The 16,171-nt window shown below is 38.0% G+C and overlaps 1 protein-coding gene across 1 annotated transcript in view; it reads right to left on the reverse strand.

The window, feature by feature from the left end:
* Positions 1 to 278: 278 nt before the first annotated feature.
* LOC120782244 overlaps positions 279 to 16,171 on the reverse strand; it is a 62,295-nt gene continuing 46,402 nt past the window's right edge. The window contains exons 6-7 of the mRNA XM_040114411.1: positions 2,378 to 2,606; positions 279 to 947 (exon numbers count right to left, since the gene is read on the reverse strand). Coding sequence (XP_039970345.1) covers positions 826 to 947; positions 2,378 to 2,606 — 351 coding nt within the window. The 3' untranslated portion in view covers positions 279 to 825. The remainder of the gene's footprint in view (positions 948 to 2,377; positions 2,607 to 16,171) is intronic.

Genomic DNA, 16,171 nt, shown 5'->3' on the forward strand with positions numbered 1-16,171 from the left:
TAGAAATTGAAGGAATTCGACTTTCGAATGAGAAAAAATGTTTATTCAATTGAAATCAGTAAGCGAAAGTTCGAAAGAAAAATAACAAGCAGAGACAGCAGCCATTGTAGTAGTGTATTTAATGCATTTTTCATTCTAATTTTAGATGAAAGCAGAAGTTCGGTGCTAGTTGAAGAGTCAAAAGGGAATTATTTTCCATTGATTAACAAAATAAAGCAAAACTGCACTCAAGGCTCTGAAAATTGAATCTGAATATTGGCTTACTTACAATGCTTTTGATATTTTTTTTTTTTTTTGAAAGTTACTTTTGGATCTAATATACATAACAAGTTTGCGCTGCTTTTTGCTTACATTTACTATATACTTGTATTGAGTTATATATTATGTAATAGTTTTTATGTAATTTACAGTATTTTCAACAACCAAACTTCTCTGCGTGTCTTTCGCTTAATTGCATGCAATTTCTACTGAACAAATCAATTTATTGCTAGCACAAAGTATTTCACAAACCTTAACTTTAACTTAACCGTATGCAAGTTAGCCACTATAGTTGAATGCAATGTTGCGTATACGCCACGCCGACCACAAAGTCAGCGCAAGACTCTTTAACACACTCGCTGGCATGCATGCAACTGCAAGACTTGCAGTTTCTCTCCTTCTTCTTACACACTTTTATTTGCTTTGCACTAACTTATGTTTAGTTTGTCTTTGGTTAACTGTACTTATGCTATTTTGTGTTTTATTGACTTTCGTTATTACGCACGCTTGTGCGTGTGTGCCGATGCAGGCATGTCTTAGTGTTGGTGTGTGGCTAATTTGTTGCGTTTATGCTCGGTCGGTGCTCAGTAGTAATTGACATTTTATTGTTAGTATTGTGACGGCGGTCAGCAGGCGCAGACTGGAGAGGAAATTACCCAAAGGATGTAACCGAACGGCCGAACCACGTACTGGAAAGAGAGAATCGAAGGAAAAAGAAGAAGAAGATTATTAGTTAGTAAATTTAGTTATAAATATCGCTCGCTTGGCTGCTTAAGAAACCATTGCCAGCGGAAGTGATGTTGCAACGCCAACTATTTGGCTGACTTTCATGCGGCCCCCGAGTTTGGCTGCCTGTCTCGCGCGGAGACACCGTCAGCATTTCAAGTGTTGAGCAATCAACTGCGGATGTAAGCAGCTGCTACCAACGGCAACAACAACAGTATGCGCCAACAGCATTGGCATTGGCAATAAATGCAGTTTTCGGACGCTGCGGTCAACCATAAATACACACTCACGTCTGTAAGGGCTGTAAGGGCCGAGTGGTCGGCTGGTGGGCAATGTGTGTGTGTGTGTGTGTGACGTGATTGCACTGGGCACTCAGCGATGCCGCACACGTACTGTGCCGTTACTGGCAACGTCGGAGTTCGTAGCTCGTAGGACAGAATGTTGGCAGTGAATATGAATGGCGGCAACATTGAAATTCAAGCCAGTGCCGCAACATAAGACATAGACAGGACATTGAGGAGCAAGCAAACGAATCGCACAGATGGTGGTGATGGAAAGCTGCGCAGCGCGCGTGTTCGTTCAATGCAATTTCGTCGAAATTGTGACGCATTAAATTGAATTTTTCGGGCCCGAGAAGTTAATGCAGTTTTTGATTTCGAGCCGAAAGGAAATCGAAACACGAAAGAGCTATGTATGTTTAAGCGCTTTTGGAATTTACTGCGCATAATAAGAGAAAGTCGCTCTTGTTGCAATTTTTGTTGTATTTCACTATAATTCTTCTTTCATTAGAACTTCGAGTGAATAATTGAATTATCAATTTAAGAGCGTTAATTTTGCATTTGCCTCCTTTTTTCATATACAAACGCTGAGGAGGCAGGTTCAAATAGAAGCTGAGTTTGCCCAAAACTCAAATTGGCACCAGGTGTCATGTGCATGCTTCAAGACCTCACCAAACTCAGTGCGAAGTCATTTGAACTAAGTCTCGAAATCGAAATGAAATAATCGTCTCTATCTAAAGGCTTTTGGAAACCGACCGATTTTAAAATTTTTTCTATGAATTCACAAAAGAGTTCAACTTAATTATTAGACACTTGCGAAATTGAGTTTGGTTCAAGTAAAATGTTCGCTTAAATCGAGTTCGATAAATGCCAAAGTGGGTCACTGAAAACGTTTTCAAGTCAATCAAAATTTTTCTCAGTTCTGCAATTCAGCGCCTTGTCAATCAGTCTCCGCTGACCGATTTGTACACCATAAGCCACTACAGGAAAGCAAGTCACTATATTTAATAAACAATTTGATATTCACGACTCGCGCTGGACTTTTAAAATGCACTAAATTGAAATTTGTTAAGCTGTTTTCCAGTTTATTTAAGTTTATCGCGCTTTCAACTTACCTAGGAGCATTGCCTCTCGGTTGTCAATAATGCCGCGCCGTCGCTGTAACACGCTCTCCTTGTCGCCGCTCCACAGCACCGGCGATATGCTGGCCAGGCATTTTACGCGCATTTCGCCGTCCTGAAAGTGACGTCCATCAACTGTCAACTCAAGGCCGAGCATTGACGTTATGAGGCCATGTTTGTGCACGGTGTCATTGTAGGCTACCAGATAGCTGTCGTCGACCACCTGAAATGCATAGAACAAACACACGTCACACTCATATCAAAGCATGAGCGCAAACAACGGCACGAGTATGCAGGTGGTGGCACCTGGGTGCCCGCAGCCCGTTTCCGTCCCGCTAAAGTGAGTCAAACGGTAAATAAAAATGTTGATTGAGCGTTTGCCCACGCGAGGTATAAGCAAATGAAAATCGTTGCTCGTCTCGTGGACACACTGAATGGCGGAGCTAAGCGGCTGTGTGTTGCAATGACGCAACACGAGTGATTTTTATTTTTAATTAAACGCTGCTAGCCCACTAATGGCCATGCAAAACCCGACGTTGACAAAACAGCGTTTAAAAATGTGTCACGGCTCAACGGGTGAAAGTGTTGGCACCAATGACAGCTGTCGCCGGTGATTGGCAATTGCGGAAGGCAGAGCTTCGGCTCGCATTTTGATAGAGTATGGGGTTAAGCAATTTATGTGCAGCTGGGACATCTAACGGCATCGGATAATTGAAGAGCTTTTAATTTATATTTTTTGTTAAATTTTATGAAAATAAATTATGAAACAGTTTAAGCTATTTGGCGTTTAGAATCAAGCTATTTAGGATTTGAGAATTTTAAAGTGTTTATGTTACCAAATAAATGCTGGCAGTTTAAAGAAGAGTTTAAGTTTTTATTTTCAGTTTTGATTTTTAGGATTGCTGACGATTTGTGCATAATTTAGGAATATATTGTAGAAATAATCCATTTATATGATTTTATGATGACCAGAGTGGATCATTTTCGAAAGCGGAGAAAGTGATGAAACAACAACAAACACAAGTAAGAAATGCTAAGAATCAGACTCAGGGTAGTATCTTAAGATGTAAAATGGCAACAAGCGGATCGGAATGTAAGCAATTCTGTATATACTTTAGTCGAAATCGGTAGGATGGGTTCCGAGATATGTGATTTACCCGAAAAGTGGGCGTTGCCACGCCTATTGTCAAATTTTTTCGTAGGCTATTAATTTTGAACAGTACCGTTATATGGCGAGTGAGCAGCAGGGTTATTCTGATTTCGTTCGTTTTCAGACTGTCCGTAGAAGTTCTTATGATATTTGCTCTGTTCAAATTTGGTTGTTACAGCTTTCGTAGTTTAGGAGATATGTACACAAATGGATGATTTCTCATCCCACTATAATTTTTTCCCTCACTCTCATTTTCAAAGCCGACTTCACTGACCCAATTACGTATGGTACTATTATTTTGTATGATAATTATTTATAATTTTAACATTTCATTTATTTGTAATTTGTTTAAAAATATGTCGCCAATTATAGAATCTCTAATTACACACAACAACAACACTCACAATATTTCAATTTTCTCTTTCTATTACCATTTACCAACACAAAGCTCAGATAAACGCGTTCCCTTGTTGCCAACCAAAAACAGACGTTTACTTTGTTAACGAACTCAGATTTTACGTTATAACTGTAAGTCAGTGCAGCTTTGACATTTACACAACCGCAGATGATAGCAGCGTGTGGAAACAACTCACATGGCCAACCATTATTCCTGCCATATATCATGTACAAGTATGTATAACTATGTATGTCTAAAACAAAAAACAAATGCAGCAACCGCAAAGGTTCATTTTATTCTTTTGCCCATTTTGAATAACTGTTTTTAAAATATGTATATTTGCTTTTGGATTGCGGGAAGGCATAGGTTTCGTCAAATCGTCTGCGCCAAACGAGGTTCGACTGGATGAAAGCTGCAGCTTGGTCATATATAGTACATAGATGTATGTACATATGTATATGCTCTATCCACTTCAGCCGCTTGTGTTGATTTATCATTTGTCGAGTTCCTTATTTGGGGATTGGGGATCGGCATGGCGTAAGGAGTCAAGCTCGTTAGCTAAAACAGCTGCTTCGGCTGGGAAATTAGGAGTTCAGCAGTTCTTCCAGCCGGAATGAAGCGATCGGTGGCTGTTTCGATCACCGTCCGAAGGAATGGGTAAAGCGGTGAAGGTGTTCTCAGTAAAGTCTGTGAAGCTGACCCAGTTAGCTTTGTTAAAGTTAGCGAAGGTGCGGTTGTCCACAGAAATAAAGTCGGGAGGTGTTAAGGGGAGTTAAGAATACATCAGCCAAAGAACGTGAAAATAATCGCATATGCGGATGATCTCATAGAGGTAAAATATCTGGATGACCTGTGGATCAAATTCAATGGTAGCATAGATAACCTGCGTCAATGGTTTGCTACCATGAGTTTAGAGTAGGCTGAGCAAAAAAGGAAAGACTTGCTCAAAAGCAGAAGGAAGGTGGAAGATAGGGTATCATCCAGTAAAGCGAACCGTCTGTAGGTGTAAAAAAAGGAGAGAACCAACGCATCACAATGTGGCATCAACGGTGGCTAGCTCAACCAAAAGACAGTGGGTTCACAAACTAGTCCCGGACATCCTTTAGTGGATAAGGTGGATAAACCTAACCCAAATACTGAGTGGACATGGATGCTTTTAAAGCTATCTGTTCTGATTCGATCACAACTTTAGTCCGTACTGCCTGACGTGTACAGAGTGCAGTACAGTAATACTTAATCCTATTATAAAAAAATCAAAGAAGCAATTTAAAATCTTTAGTATCACTTGTAGAATCGAGATCGAAACACACCCTAACAATTTGGCCAAACATCTGTCACGAGGGGCATATTATTATTATTTATTTTACATGAAATTTTGTTTACTCTATTTCTTGCATATTCTCAAGCACATTGTGTCTCCCTCTCGTCCTCTCTCGAGAAGACTAGCGCCCTTTGCATATTCCTGCCGACAAATCTTCTCCTGTCATCAGCATCTGGAAATTGGCTTGAGCGCGCCCGGCGCCCGCAAAGCACACGCCAGTCTTACCGGCATTGACACAGAGACAATTTTCTTTCATAAATATTTAAAGAGTAAAGTACCGCAATGGGTTTTCACCAATTTTCCAGACATTTTAGCAGCACAGCAAGACGTTGCCAGTCTGCACAGCGTTGAACCCGTTACGGCGGGAGACCGACAACGTCAAACCAAGCAGCGCGGTGATAATCTCCTGGACTGACTTGCTCTCATTGCCTATCTGCGCTGTCGCGTGTGTTCTTGTTGTTGTGCACAGCAGTTTTAATTTTTCTTATTGTTAGAATTTAGTGCTCCATTTGCAGGATATATTTGCATTCATGCCAAACTACTCGGCCAAGCTCCAAGCCAAGCCTTTCTCGCATCTTCACACACAACCACAAACACAAGCACACACTCACATACGAAACAAATTAAGCAATGCACAGCCGAAGACTTAGAGAATTAGTGGCATGAAAACAAATCGAGTCCATAAAATACCCACACATGGCGCTCTGTGCTGCAAACCTCAATGTCTTCCGTGGGCCAGGCGGGCGCTGAGTTTCTGCCAAACAACAAATGTGGCTGCTGCTTTAATGCGAAGTGCAAGTTGCAAGATGCAAGATGCAAGAAGCACTCAACAAAATGAAATCTGCGCCCATTCACATTCGCCTCGCCTCAGTGTGTTTGTGTTTGTGTGTGTGTTTGCGCTCCCTTATATTCGCAGGCGCACGTGTGTGGCAAGTAAACGAGTGGCGGAATGAAAAGGCGATGCGGAAGTATTCATTCTCGAGTTGAATGCGATTTTCAGTGTAAATAAAATCTTAGCGAATCGCACTGTGTAAACACTGGAATGTATGCTGACAGTCAAACCGTTGAGTGTTATGGTGTTTGCGGCATGCCACCGTAACAGAAAGGCATTGTGCCACATCAAATGCAATCTCAACGTCTGCAGGTGTTGCACGGTGTTTATATATTGGTATGGTTTTGCTCTCAACTGGCTTTTACAGGGTACTGTCGGACTTTATACTACTTTTTATAATCTAAACACTTCCGAAGAGAATATGCTCAAGGTGCAGGTTTAGCTTTAAATACACGAAAATTCCACCAAGTGGTTGAAATTGCATGGCAACAACATAACAGCATTCATATTTGGTTGTTGCAAGTTTGTTCATTTCAAATGCGGCGTTTTCAAACTTGATTTTCACCGCAGATTTTTGAACAACTTTAAAAAATTTTTATTTTCCAAGCAGTTTCTTAAATATAGCAACATTTTTATTCCCCACCGTATATGTAAATTCCTCAACAAGCCGCTTTTATGTTGCATGCTACATGATGCACACTTTAACATTCCGTTAACTTCACAATCGCATGTCTCACCATTTCCTCCTACAACCAACTGTTAAGATATGACGTGCTGAGCATACAAATGAAGCAAAGAGTTCTTATGAAGAGGTATATAGGTCATCGGAATAAATTTCTTAAGACCGCTTAACTAAAGCCTGCATATGGCATTATACATATGTCAGCATATGTATACAGGTATGTATATTCAAAAGCGGTTATTATTTAATTACAAAAAATCACAGGTGGCTCACTCACTCACTCAATGTATGATATATCCATGTAAATCGTTGCAATTACATGGATTTATCATACATTGAGTCAAAAAAGCACCCGAAAATTGTAATTAAATTCCCCGTGTAGATGATTTTTCAAACAAATACATTTTTCTGTTAATTAATAAGTTGGTAGGACTGTCCTTAATTAATATGCCAAATATGAGCGCGATCTGTCAATCAGTTTGTTTACAGCAGCTGCTTAAGTTGGTACACATCAGTAGGGCGTTGAGATTTTTACAATAGATAAAGATATCTGAAATTTTATTTCTCTAACCAAATTTCGTGTGCGAAATCGTTGCGAATGTTGGAAAAAGCTAGTGGTGATTCAGTTTTATCAAAAACGCTAGCCTACGAGTGGTACAAAGCCTTCAAAGACGGTCGAGAAATCGTTGAAAATCGCCTCGTTCTGAACGACTTTCGACCCCTTCAACTGATGAAAATATTAAAAAGGTGCGGGATATGGTGAACATCAGGAAATTGAAAATCGTCAGGCAAGTGTTAAAGAGATGGCAAGAGAGCGTCTCTCGAGAGTCCGTTCGAATGATTTTGGTGGATATTTTGAGTATGAAACTATGCTCAACTAAAGCCGAATTTTTTTCCAAAAAGTGTACCGTAAACAGGTCTCATTAGACATGCTTGATGGTGCGAATTCCGATCTCACATTCATGGAGAGTATTTTGACTACCGATGTGACATGGGTTCATCGTCGGAATGAAGGGCCGTATTGAGGGCTTTGCGTTAGAACATCCGTCGAAATCATTCACCATTAACCAGATTTGGCACCGTTTGTTTTTTCTTGTTCCCCGAACTAAAATTGCCACTCCATGTAATCAATTTTCTGTCGATCTTACATAAAACATCTCTAAAGGTGCTGAAATGAAGGAGGCGTTAGGGTTAAAGAAGGGTTAAAAAAAGACTTTTTTGCGAATTTATTTCTTGTATATGGGTTGAGTAATTTTATTCGGACTTTTTGTGTATTATTGAGCACACTTTTGACAATATAGTACTTTTTTGCAATATTAAAGCATAAGCCGGTAACAGAGATTCCCCCAGAACCTCTTGGGAAAAAACAACAATTTGCTTGTTCACAATAACTCGGCTGTAAATTATCCGAATATAAAAATCAAAGAAAAACTAGTAAAAATATAAACAAATCTTCCCCCATCGTTCTCTGATATATATATTTTTTTTAATTTACAAATTTTTGGCGACCATTTACAGTAAAAACTGCTATATCCCTAATCTCTCCCTGAAGGCCATCCCAAAAAGTTCTTATGAAAAGTGTTTCGAGGACTGGAAAAATCGTTGGCATAGCTGTAGTACATCTGCTGAATATGAAGGCAACAAAATGAATATTGATGAATAATATTTTGCGTTTTACTTAGAATTTCCGGGTACTTTTTTGTCGCAATGTATATCTCGAAAAAAGTCTGCACAGTGCTCAAAAAATTCAGTTTAGTCTAATTTGGCAGGAAAATGTTGACATATTTAATGTGTTGGGTTTACCATTCATTGAGAGGAGTTAATTGTTAAACCCTAATTGTATTCATCGTACCATACAATAAAGCATTTAACTAATTGCGAAACAAATAACAAAAAAAAATTTGTATTAAAGTGTTAACGAATGAAAGAAAGAAACAGTTTGTGCTCTTAGTCGCTAGAGTGTTTACTTAGCTTGCAATGAACACATTACTGCACGAAAATTTATTAAAGATCTATATAAGCGTGCTACCATAAAGCCCATTTACTCAAAGCGATTTTAGAAATAAAAAGCAAAAAACCATTCTGGTAATCTACTGATTCTACACATGAATCAGACGAGTTAAACTGTTCCATTTTTCTTGACCACAAGTATTTCTGTATACTTATTACTCATTTCAGTAATATTGCTGTGGGTGAATTGCCGCCTGAACGAAGCTCTTCCACATTTTGCTTTAATTTGAATTTTTTAATAAAAAACTAGAAGTACCTACGTGGTTGATAGGGGTCTTCTGGGAAATGTCTGCATTCATGGGTATATTTGCATGTTCCTACACATGTACCAAAGCAGTGTATTTTACACATGACCATCACATGCGAGCAAAGAAACTACCAATTTGTACTGTTTCCCCATTTCATATTTCTCTGCTTGTTCTTGTTTTTGGTTTTGTGAGCCATGCAAATAGTTAAATGATGGTTTTGCGCTGAATGGCTGCATGCTTATCTGCATGAATGCCTACCGACTTGTGACTGCAGCCCCAATACGCAAGCGAGCGGTAGGAATTGGTCTGGGGGTTAGGCTGGGAAGGAGTGAAGAAGTGAATGAACGAATGCGAAATAAGCAAATACATTGACTTCAATTTCGGGTTAGTAAATTTAGTTTTCAGACATGCAAATGGGCGGCTATCAGCGGGAATTCAAATGCAAACTCGTGGCTACATTGGTAGCGGTGCTCATTCGGGGCATGCACATGCCAAAATGGGTTAGAATACTCGTATAAATATGTGATGGGCACTCACACATGCTTGCTGAGGCGTAAGCGTACACGAGCGACAAAAGTAAACAAACAAGAGAGCGTGTCTAATCGTACTCATTGATTTTTTGCTAACATTTAGTGCATATGGCTGCGTGGTTTACATAGCACCGCATGTGTAAGGGAAACGCACGTGGGGCCCATTTGAAGCGCAAGCCACTGCGGTGGATATCATGCCCCAATCATATAAGTAAGCGGTAGTTTTTTGATATATGAATAGTTCTACTAAATGGTATTTTTGGAAATTCATAACCGAATAGATTTGCAAATGCTATTGAATGACATTTTTACCCGCATTCATCCACTCATAGCTACGTAAGTGCCTATGTATGCATGTGTTGGATAAAAATTTGGCAAAATTTCATGCAATTTCGGTTAGATTGAATGTGGCTGATGCCTTGCAACCCAATAGCACACAAGTGCTGAAGCCATATGCACACATTAGCACACGCATATATTTCTCAGCAGACACTGCAGCTTGGCAGCTTGTGGCGCCATGGGCAAAACGGAAACCAGCACACTTATGGCTTTATGACGCAGGTGTTGCATGAATGCATTCATAACCATGTTTCGTATCCCACTTGCAAATTGACAGCAGCAGCAGCACTAATGTCTGTCGACTACATGCCGGAGATTTGCTTCATTACAACCCTTAGCCACAATGTTACGCATACGACCTGTTGTACCTGCAGTGCCAATCTTACGTATGTGTGAACTGCCTGTGCTGCATTTGACCTCAGTGTGTTTTTGTTGCACAAACAGACTCAGCCACTAAATACCCATTTAAATGGTAAGCAAACGCTCAGCTGCCTCTCGGAGCAAAGTCAATGACTAAGAAAGGCAACGCAAATGTAAATTAAACTACAACCAGGGACTTAAAGGTGGCTGCAGAAGGTGAGCAAATGTTGGCGGTGATTTGCATAGAAATTGCTTTTGCAGTTGGTGAAGTTGGCTAAAGGGGAGAGAGTGGCGCTACGAAAGTATAATTGAATGAGAATCTTGCCACTGATCGCTGTTGAGCTGTCGCACACATTGACATATGGGCGCAAACGGCAGTTTGTGGGAAAATATTCATAGGCACCATAGTTAGAAAGCTTCAAGCTAGTACATGCAATTGTCATTAACCTAAGAAAGCTGGGCTTGGCTTCTAATTCTTGAAAATAAGGAAAGGACTTCGCTTAACAGCTACATTTTTATAGCAAAAAGGGCATAAAAATAATATTTTTTTTTGATTTTGACCGATTGTATGACAGCTTTTTTAATTTTCTATTCTGCCTTTAATAACATCCCAACTCTATTAGAGTCACTAAGTTTTATTTTGTTATGTTTGATAAACCTCCACTCATCTCATAATCTTCGGAACAAAATATCAATAATTCAGTGATTTTTGGAGTCAAAATTGGGAACATACTCTCACCCATACCTGCTAGGTTATTTGTATGTCAACGCCAAGAAGGAGAAATATTTTTATAATTTATTAGGTAGTCGAAAAAGCCTTTTCGTATTTTGTCAATAGATGTCGTTGCAGTCGTATATCTCCAGTGCTACCAATCACATTTTTTCATACATCTACGATTATTTGCTGAAACGAAATGAAATCGAACCATTTCTGAGACGAAAAGTGGATCAAATATGACATATTGTGTGGAAAAGATCATGGTCTAAACGTGGAAAAGCTGAACAAATGGTTGCAAAACAAGGTTTGACGCCTCGAAAGGTTATGCTGAGTGTTTGATGGGATTGGAAAGGAATCATCCACATTGAGCTGCTCCAGCCTAGACGAATGATTGATTCTACATTTTACTTTCAACAACTGATGAGCTTGAAGCAATCAATCGAAAAAAGGCCAGAACTGATCAACAGAAAGTGCTTTGTTTTCCATCAGGACAACGCTAGACCACACACATCTTTGATGACTCGGCAAAAGCTGGGAGAGCTTGGCTGAGAAGTTTTAATGCATTCACCATATAGCCTTGACTTTGCACCATCGGACTACCATTTTTTCGGTCGATGCAGAACTCCTTTAATGGAGTAAAGTTGGCCTGAAGAGAAGCCTTTGAAAATTAATTGTCGCAGTTTTTCGCCGAGAAACCAGAAAAGCTTTACATTGATGGATTAATGTCTCTAGCAAGAAGTGGTCGACCAAAATAGCACATATTTGGTTCATTAAAGTTCATTATAAATATAAAAAATAAGTAGAAGTTTGATTAGAAATACGAAAAGTCTTTTTCGACTACCAATATTTCATAGAAGAATATTTAGCAGAAAATACAGAGATTTTCAGCAAATGAATTAATAAAAATTTTTGAAATTTCATAATATTTGATATTTTCCAAATCTTTTAATAACATTTACTGCTAACTGTATTAATTAAAACATATTGAGGTGAAAAAGAAATAATAACACCAAATAAGTTACTTACATATATACAATCGAAGAGTAACGGTTATTAGTAAATACAAATATTGGATAAAATAATTTAATTAAGACGTAGTAAAGACAAATGCAAATGCTTTAAATTTGTGAGGGCTTACAAGGATGAATGAACCACGGCATTGTAGTATCTGGCGCCACATATACAGATAGCTGAGTTCAGAACACACACACACATACTATAAAACCGCTTAATAAGTAACGAATGGCATTTGAGAAAATATGCATGAAATGTACGTATATGTATATATATGTATATATGTGTGTGTAATTTTCGATAATTCAATGTTCATATGTGCTTTAGTCTGTAACTGACAAGTTATTACTCAACCAAATTGCATTTGATTACAAATATTTGCATAAATTCTTGGTGAATGCACAAACAAATCTTTCCATTGCAAGCGAAGAGTTGAGAACTCGAACGTGTTATACTATTTGCGAAGACACATGTATGTCTGCACTTTTCATATTTATGTTTGTTTGCATTGGATTCAGCACCTGACTAAATAAATTCAACATTACCGTTATTTTGCATTTACAATGATGAAGTGACAATTTAATTAAAAAGCACAACGCTGCAATATTTGCTCCTCATTCACTTTGAAAAGCCGGAAAGCGCTGTGCACGAAGCGTATTACCGTTATGCTGTCTGTTGGCTGTTGATTGCCGTCTATTGTCTACGTATACAGGCGGTCCGCTTGAAGGCGAGACACGCCAACACAGCTCAGCTTAGTCAACAGTCTGGAATTTATATATTTTTTGGTGGTTTGAGGTTATGTGTCAAATAAACGTTTCTAGGGTTACTAACATACATTAAGTTTCCAGAATGTCATGTCGTTTATGTCAGGCAAGTTGTCGGTGAAGACACTTACTCAATTGAAACTAAGGAAAAACGTTAACTTCGATTGCCATAGCTATAATACCTTACACAGGCACATTTCTCATAGCAAGTACTTATACGTTCTGTCGCTTCTTTCCAGCCACGATGTTTGATATATTAACCTTCAAATTGAATTAGGAAAACTGAACAAGAAAAAAACGTTTTACATACAGTTAGCATACATATAATTTATAATTATGCCAGAAACATTAAATTCCACCTCCTGGAAGGTATGGGAGAGCCTTATGAAAAACCGTGTGAAAATTGTTGAAATCCCATATCGCGGAACCCGACTAACCGATTTCAACAAAATTTAGTACGTGGCATTCCTCTTACAATTTAAGGCGCACTGTGAAAATGAAATCGGACAACAACCACGCCTACTTCCCATATAGCACAATTTTAAATTTCACTTGATTCTTTCACTTTCCGGTACACAAATCGAGAAATAATCAGTATTACGCACTATAATTCCTTTACAGTATTCCACCTTATGAGCAAAAATTGTCCAAATCCAATCAAAAATGTTCAAGCCCATAGGTACCGAATATATGGACCCCAATATCTATAGTTGACTTTTGACCGAAAATATCGGTAAATATGTCAGATATGCAACTGAAATTTAGAGAGAATACTTTCCCGATAATAGTAATGCTGTAAATCAAAAATGGGTTAGATCGGATCAATATTCTCTGAGACCCCATATACCGAATATAAAGATGTTTGAGCTTCCAGGTGACTTTATACTAGATATATCGGCCAAAATTTATGTTATAACAATGAAAATTACAGCATTTGTTTTACTTATAACTGTATGTCTTTGACCTAAAATAGGTACAATTGGGCGAAAACTTGACCTAGACCCCTTATAACTAATATCAAGATTTCCGAACACCCGGTTGAATTTACTCCATATTATTGGTGTATGTGAGGTACATCCAACAAATCTTATGCCGAATGGAGTATATGTATATACATATATTGCTTAGACTCCGATCCTTTGGTTGACGTTTTACATTTTAAGGTATTTCTCTGGCTTTGGTTATTGCAAGTTACAAGAGTATAAAATGTTCTGTTACACCCGAACATAGACCTTTCTTACTTGTTTGAAATAGTTTTTAATTGGTGCCCTATCGAAGACGGAAGATCGAAAAGAGCACTTCGGCTAATTTTACTGTTTTATTGTCAAAAGGTTAAAAATTCAGTTCAAATAAGGCGAAAATTATGTGATGTGTGCGTAGCAGATGTGCTAACAGAACGCCAATAGGAAAATTTCGAACTTAAGAATTCACGACGTCTTGAAGCCGATGTGGAGAAAATAAAGTCGTCGGTCGATGCAAGTCGTAGAATAACATCTAGAGAGATTACTAAAAAATTAAATTTATCTAACGTCAACGTTCACAAGCACATACAACGTCTAGGGTTAATATCGAAGATTGACACATGGGTTACTGGCAACGAAAACGAGGTTGTTTTCAAGAATGTAAAATGAACGACATCATGATCTAAAAAGGATAAACCACTTCGAAAGCCGATAGTCACTAAACAAGATTAAGTTGTCTGCTTGCTGGGATTTCATTTATTTTAAGCCTGCTGATCAGCTGCACAAATTGGGTGATGCACTCAAACAGAAGAGGTCAGAATTGATCTGTAGAAAAGGTGTAATATTCCACCAAGGCAATGCGAGATCTCATAAAAGTTTGATGACACGCCAAAAGCTTTTGAAGCTAAAATGGGGTATGCTGCCATAACCACCATTTTCACCGGACTTGGCAGCTTTAGGACTCTTAGTTATTGCGATTTGAGCCAAATTTCTTGGGGAGGAGAGCCTTCTCTTCAAATTAGGACGTCAAAAACCACTTTTTGTTGCAAGAGTCACACATTTTATGAGCCGGGAATCAATCGCTTGCTTGAAAGATGGCAAGAAGTGTGGTATGAATTGGAGGGTATATAATTTCATAAATTGCTTTACGCAATTCAAAAATATGTGCATAAACTGCAGTAAAATAAACGAAGTTACTTACGGCCCACAGTGGCACCGCTCCATACATTTCTGGGAAAAAAATAGAAGGAGTGGTCGTACAACAATGAAACTTTGCAAAAACACTTCTCTGGACTAAATTAAGAAATTTTGAAAAAATCTTGGAAAACCGCCCACTGCCACACCCACCTCCCATATAACTGCAATTGCCAAAATATTTATTTTTGGACCTAGGGACTTGAAATTCGGGACACTCCTTAATTGAGTTCTCCTGATGAAAAAAAAATTAAACTTAAACGCAAAGTGACGTTATTTATACCTTTACCTTGATAAAATCCAATATAATATGCAATATTTTAATTGAATATGTAACCGGCGAAAAATTGTGTTAGTTTTTATTTGTAATATTATGCAAGCACCATATCTTTAACAATGGGATCAAGTTCTAAGGAAATTTTGTTCGAATGACGCCTTAAGCTACTTATGTAAGGATCCGAAGTTATAAGAAGTCTGTTGAAGACATCAGTATTTGTGGAAATTAAAATCGATGTTACTAAAAGGGACGGTAATTGGCGGTTGTTTTTTTTTTTGTTTTAATTGAAAGTACAGACTCGGAACTTTCATTTTTTTATAGTGAGAGGGCTATCAAGGCAAAGCACATAAAGTTTTTTTCCATCAAAAATGAAAATTTGATATTTTTTAGTATAATTTTTGAAAAATTATAAAAATTAGCTTACTTTGCCAATTTCAATAAATTTTTTTTTATAAACAAATAGGTGCTATATTTTCACTAAAAAATAAAAGAAAAGCCATAGCCATAAACTTACACACAAAAAAATTCTTGATTTGGACAATAATTTTAATCTGATTTTATTGAATAACTTTCCGTCGACTTCTGTTAGTTTTTTTAACTATAAAATTTCACTTTTTATAAAAAACTTTGTTGAATTTTTCTTATCCAAATATTTCTTTACAAAACAAAATCATTAAAGTTTTGAAATTGGAAACTGGAAAAATCCTATTTTTTCCGCCGAAATGCCACTGTGCGGCCCACAAATGCTACTATGGTAATATCTGCACTATTATACCCTGTTAAGGGTATCAATACATAACACATAACAGATGTTTAGAGAGTTCGGAAAGGCAGTATAAAAATCTAGACTTAGTCTAATACTACTACGTGCCACTACACTACGAAGAAAACTTGGTGAGGATTATCTAGTCCTTACTTCAACATCACTTTTTTAACCCTAAGCAGGCAAGTTTTTTTAAATTATACCAACTGTAAAGAGAATACGCAACG

This window comes from Bactrocera tryoni, chromosome 1 (genome assembly GCF_016617805.1).
Source record: "Bactrocera tryoni isolate S06 chromosome 1, CSIRO_BtryS06_freeze2, whole genome shotgun sequence".
Lineage (NCBI taxonomy): Eukaryota > Metazoa > Arthropoda > Insecta > Diptera > Tephritidae > Bactrocera > Bactrocera tryoni.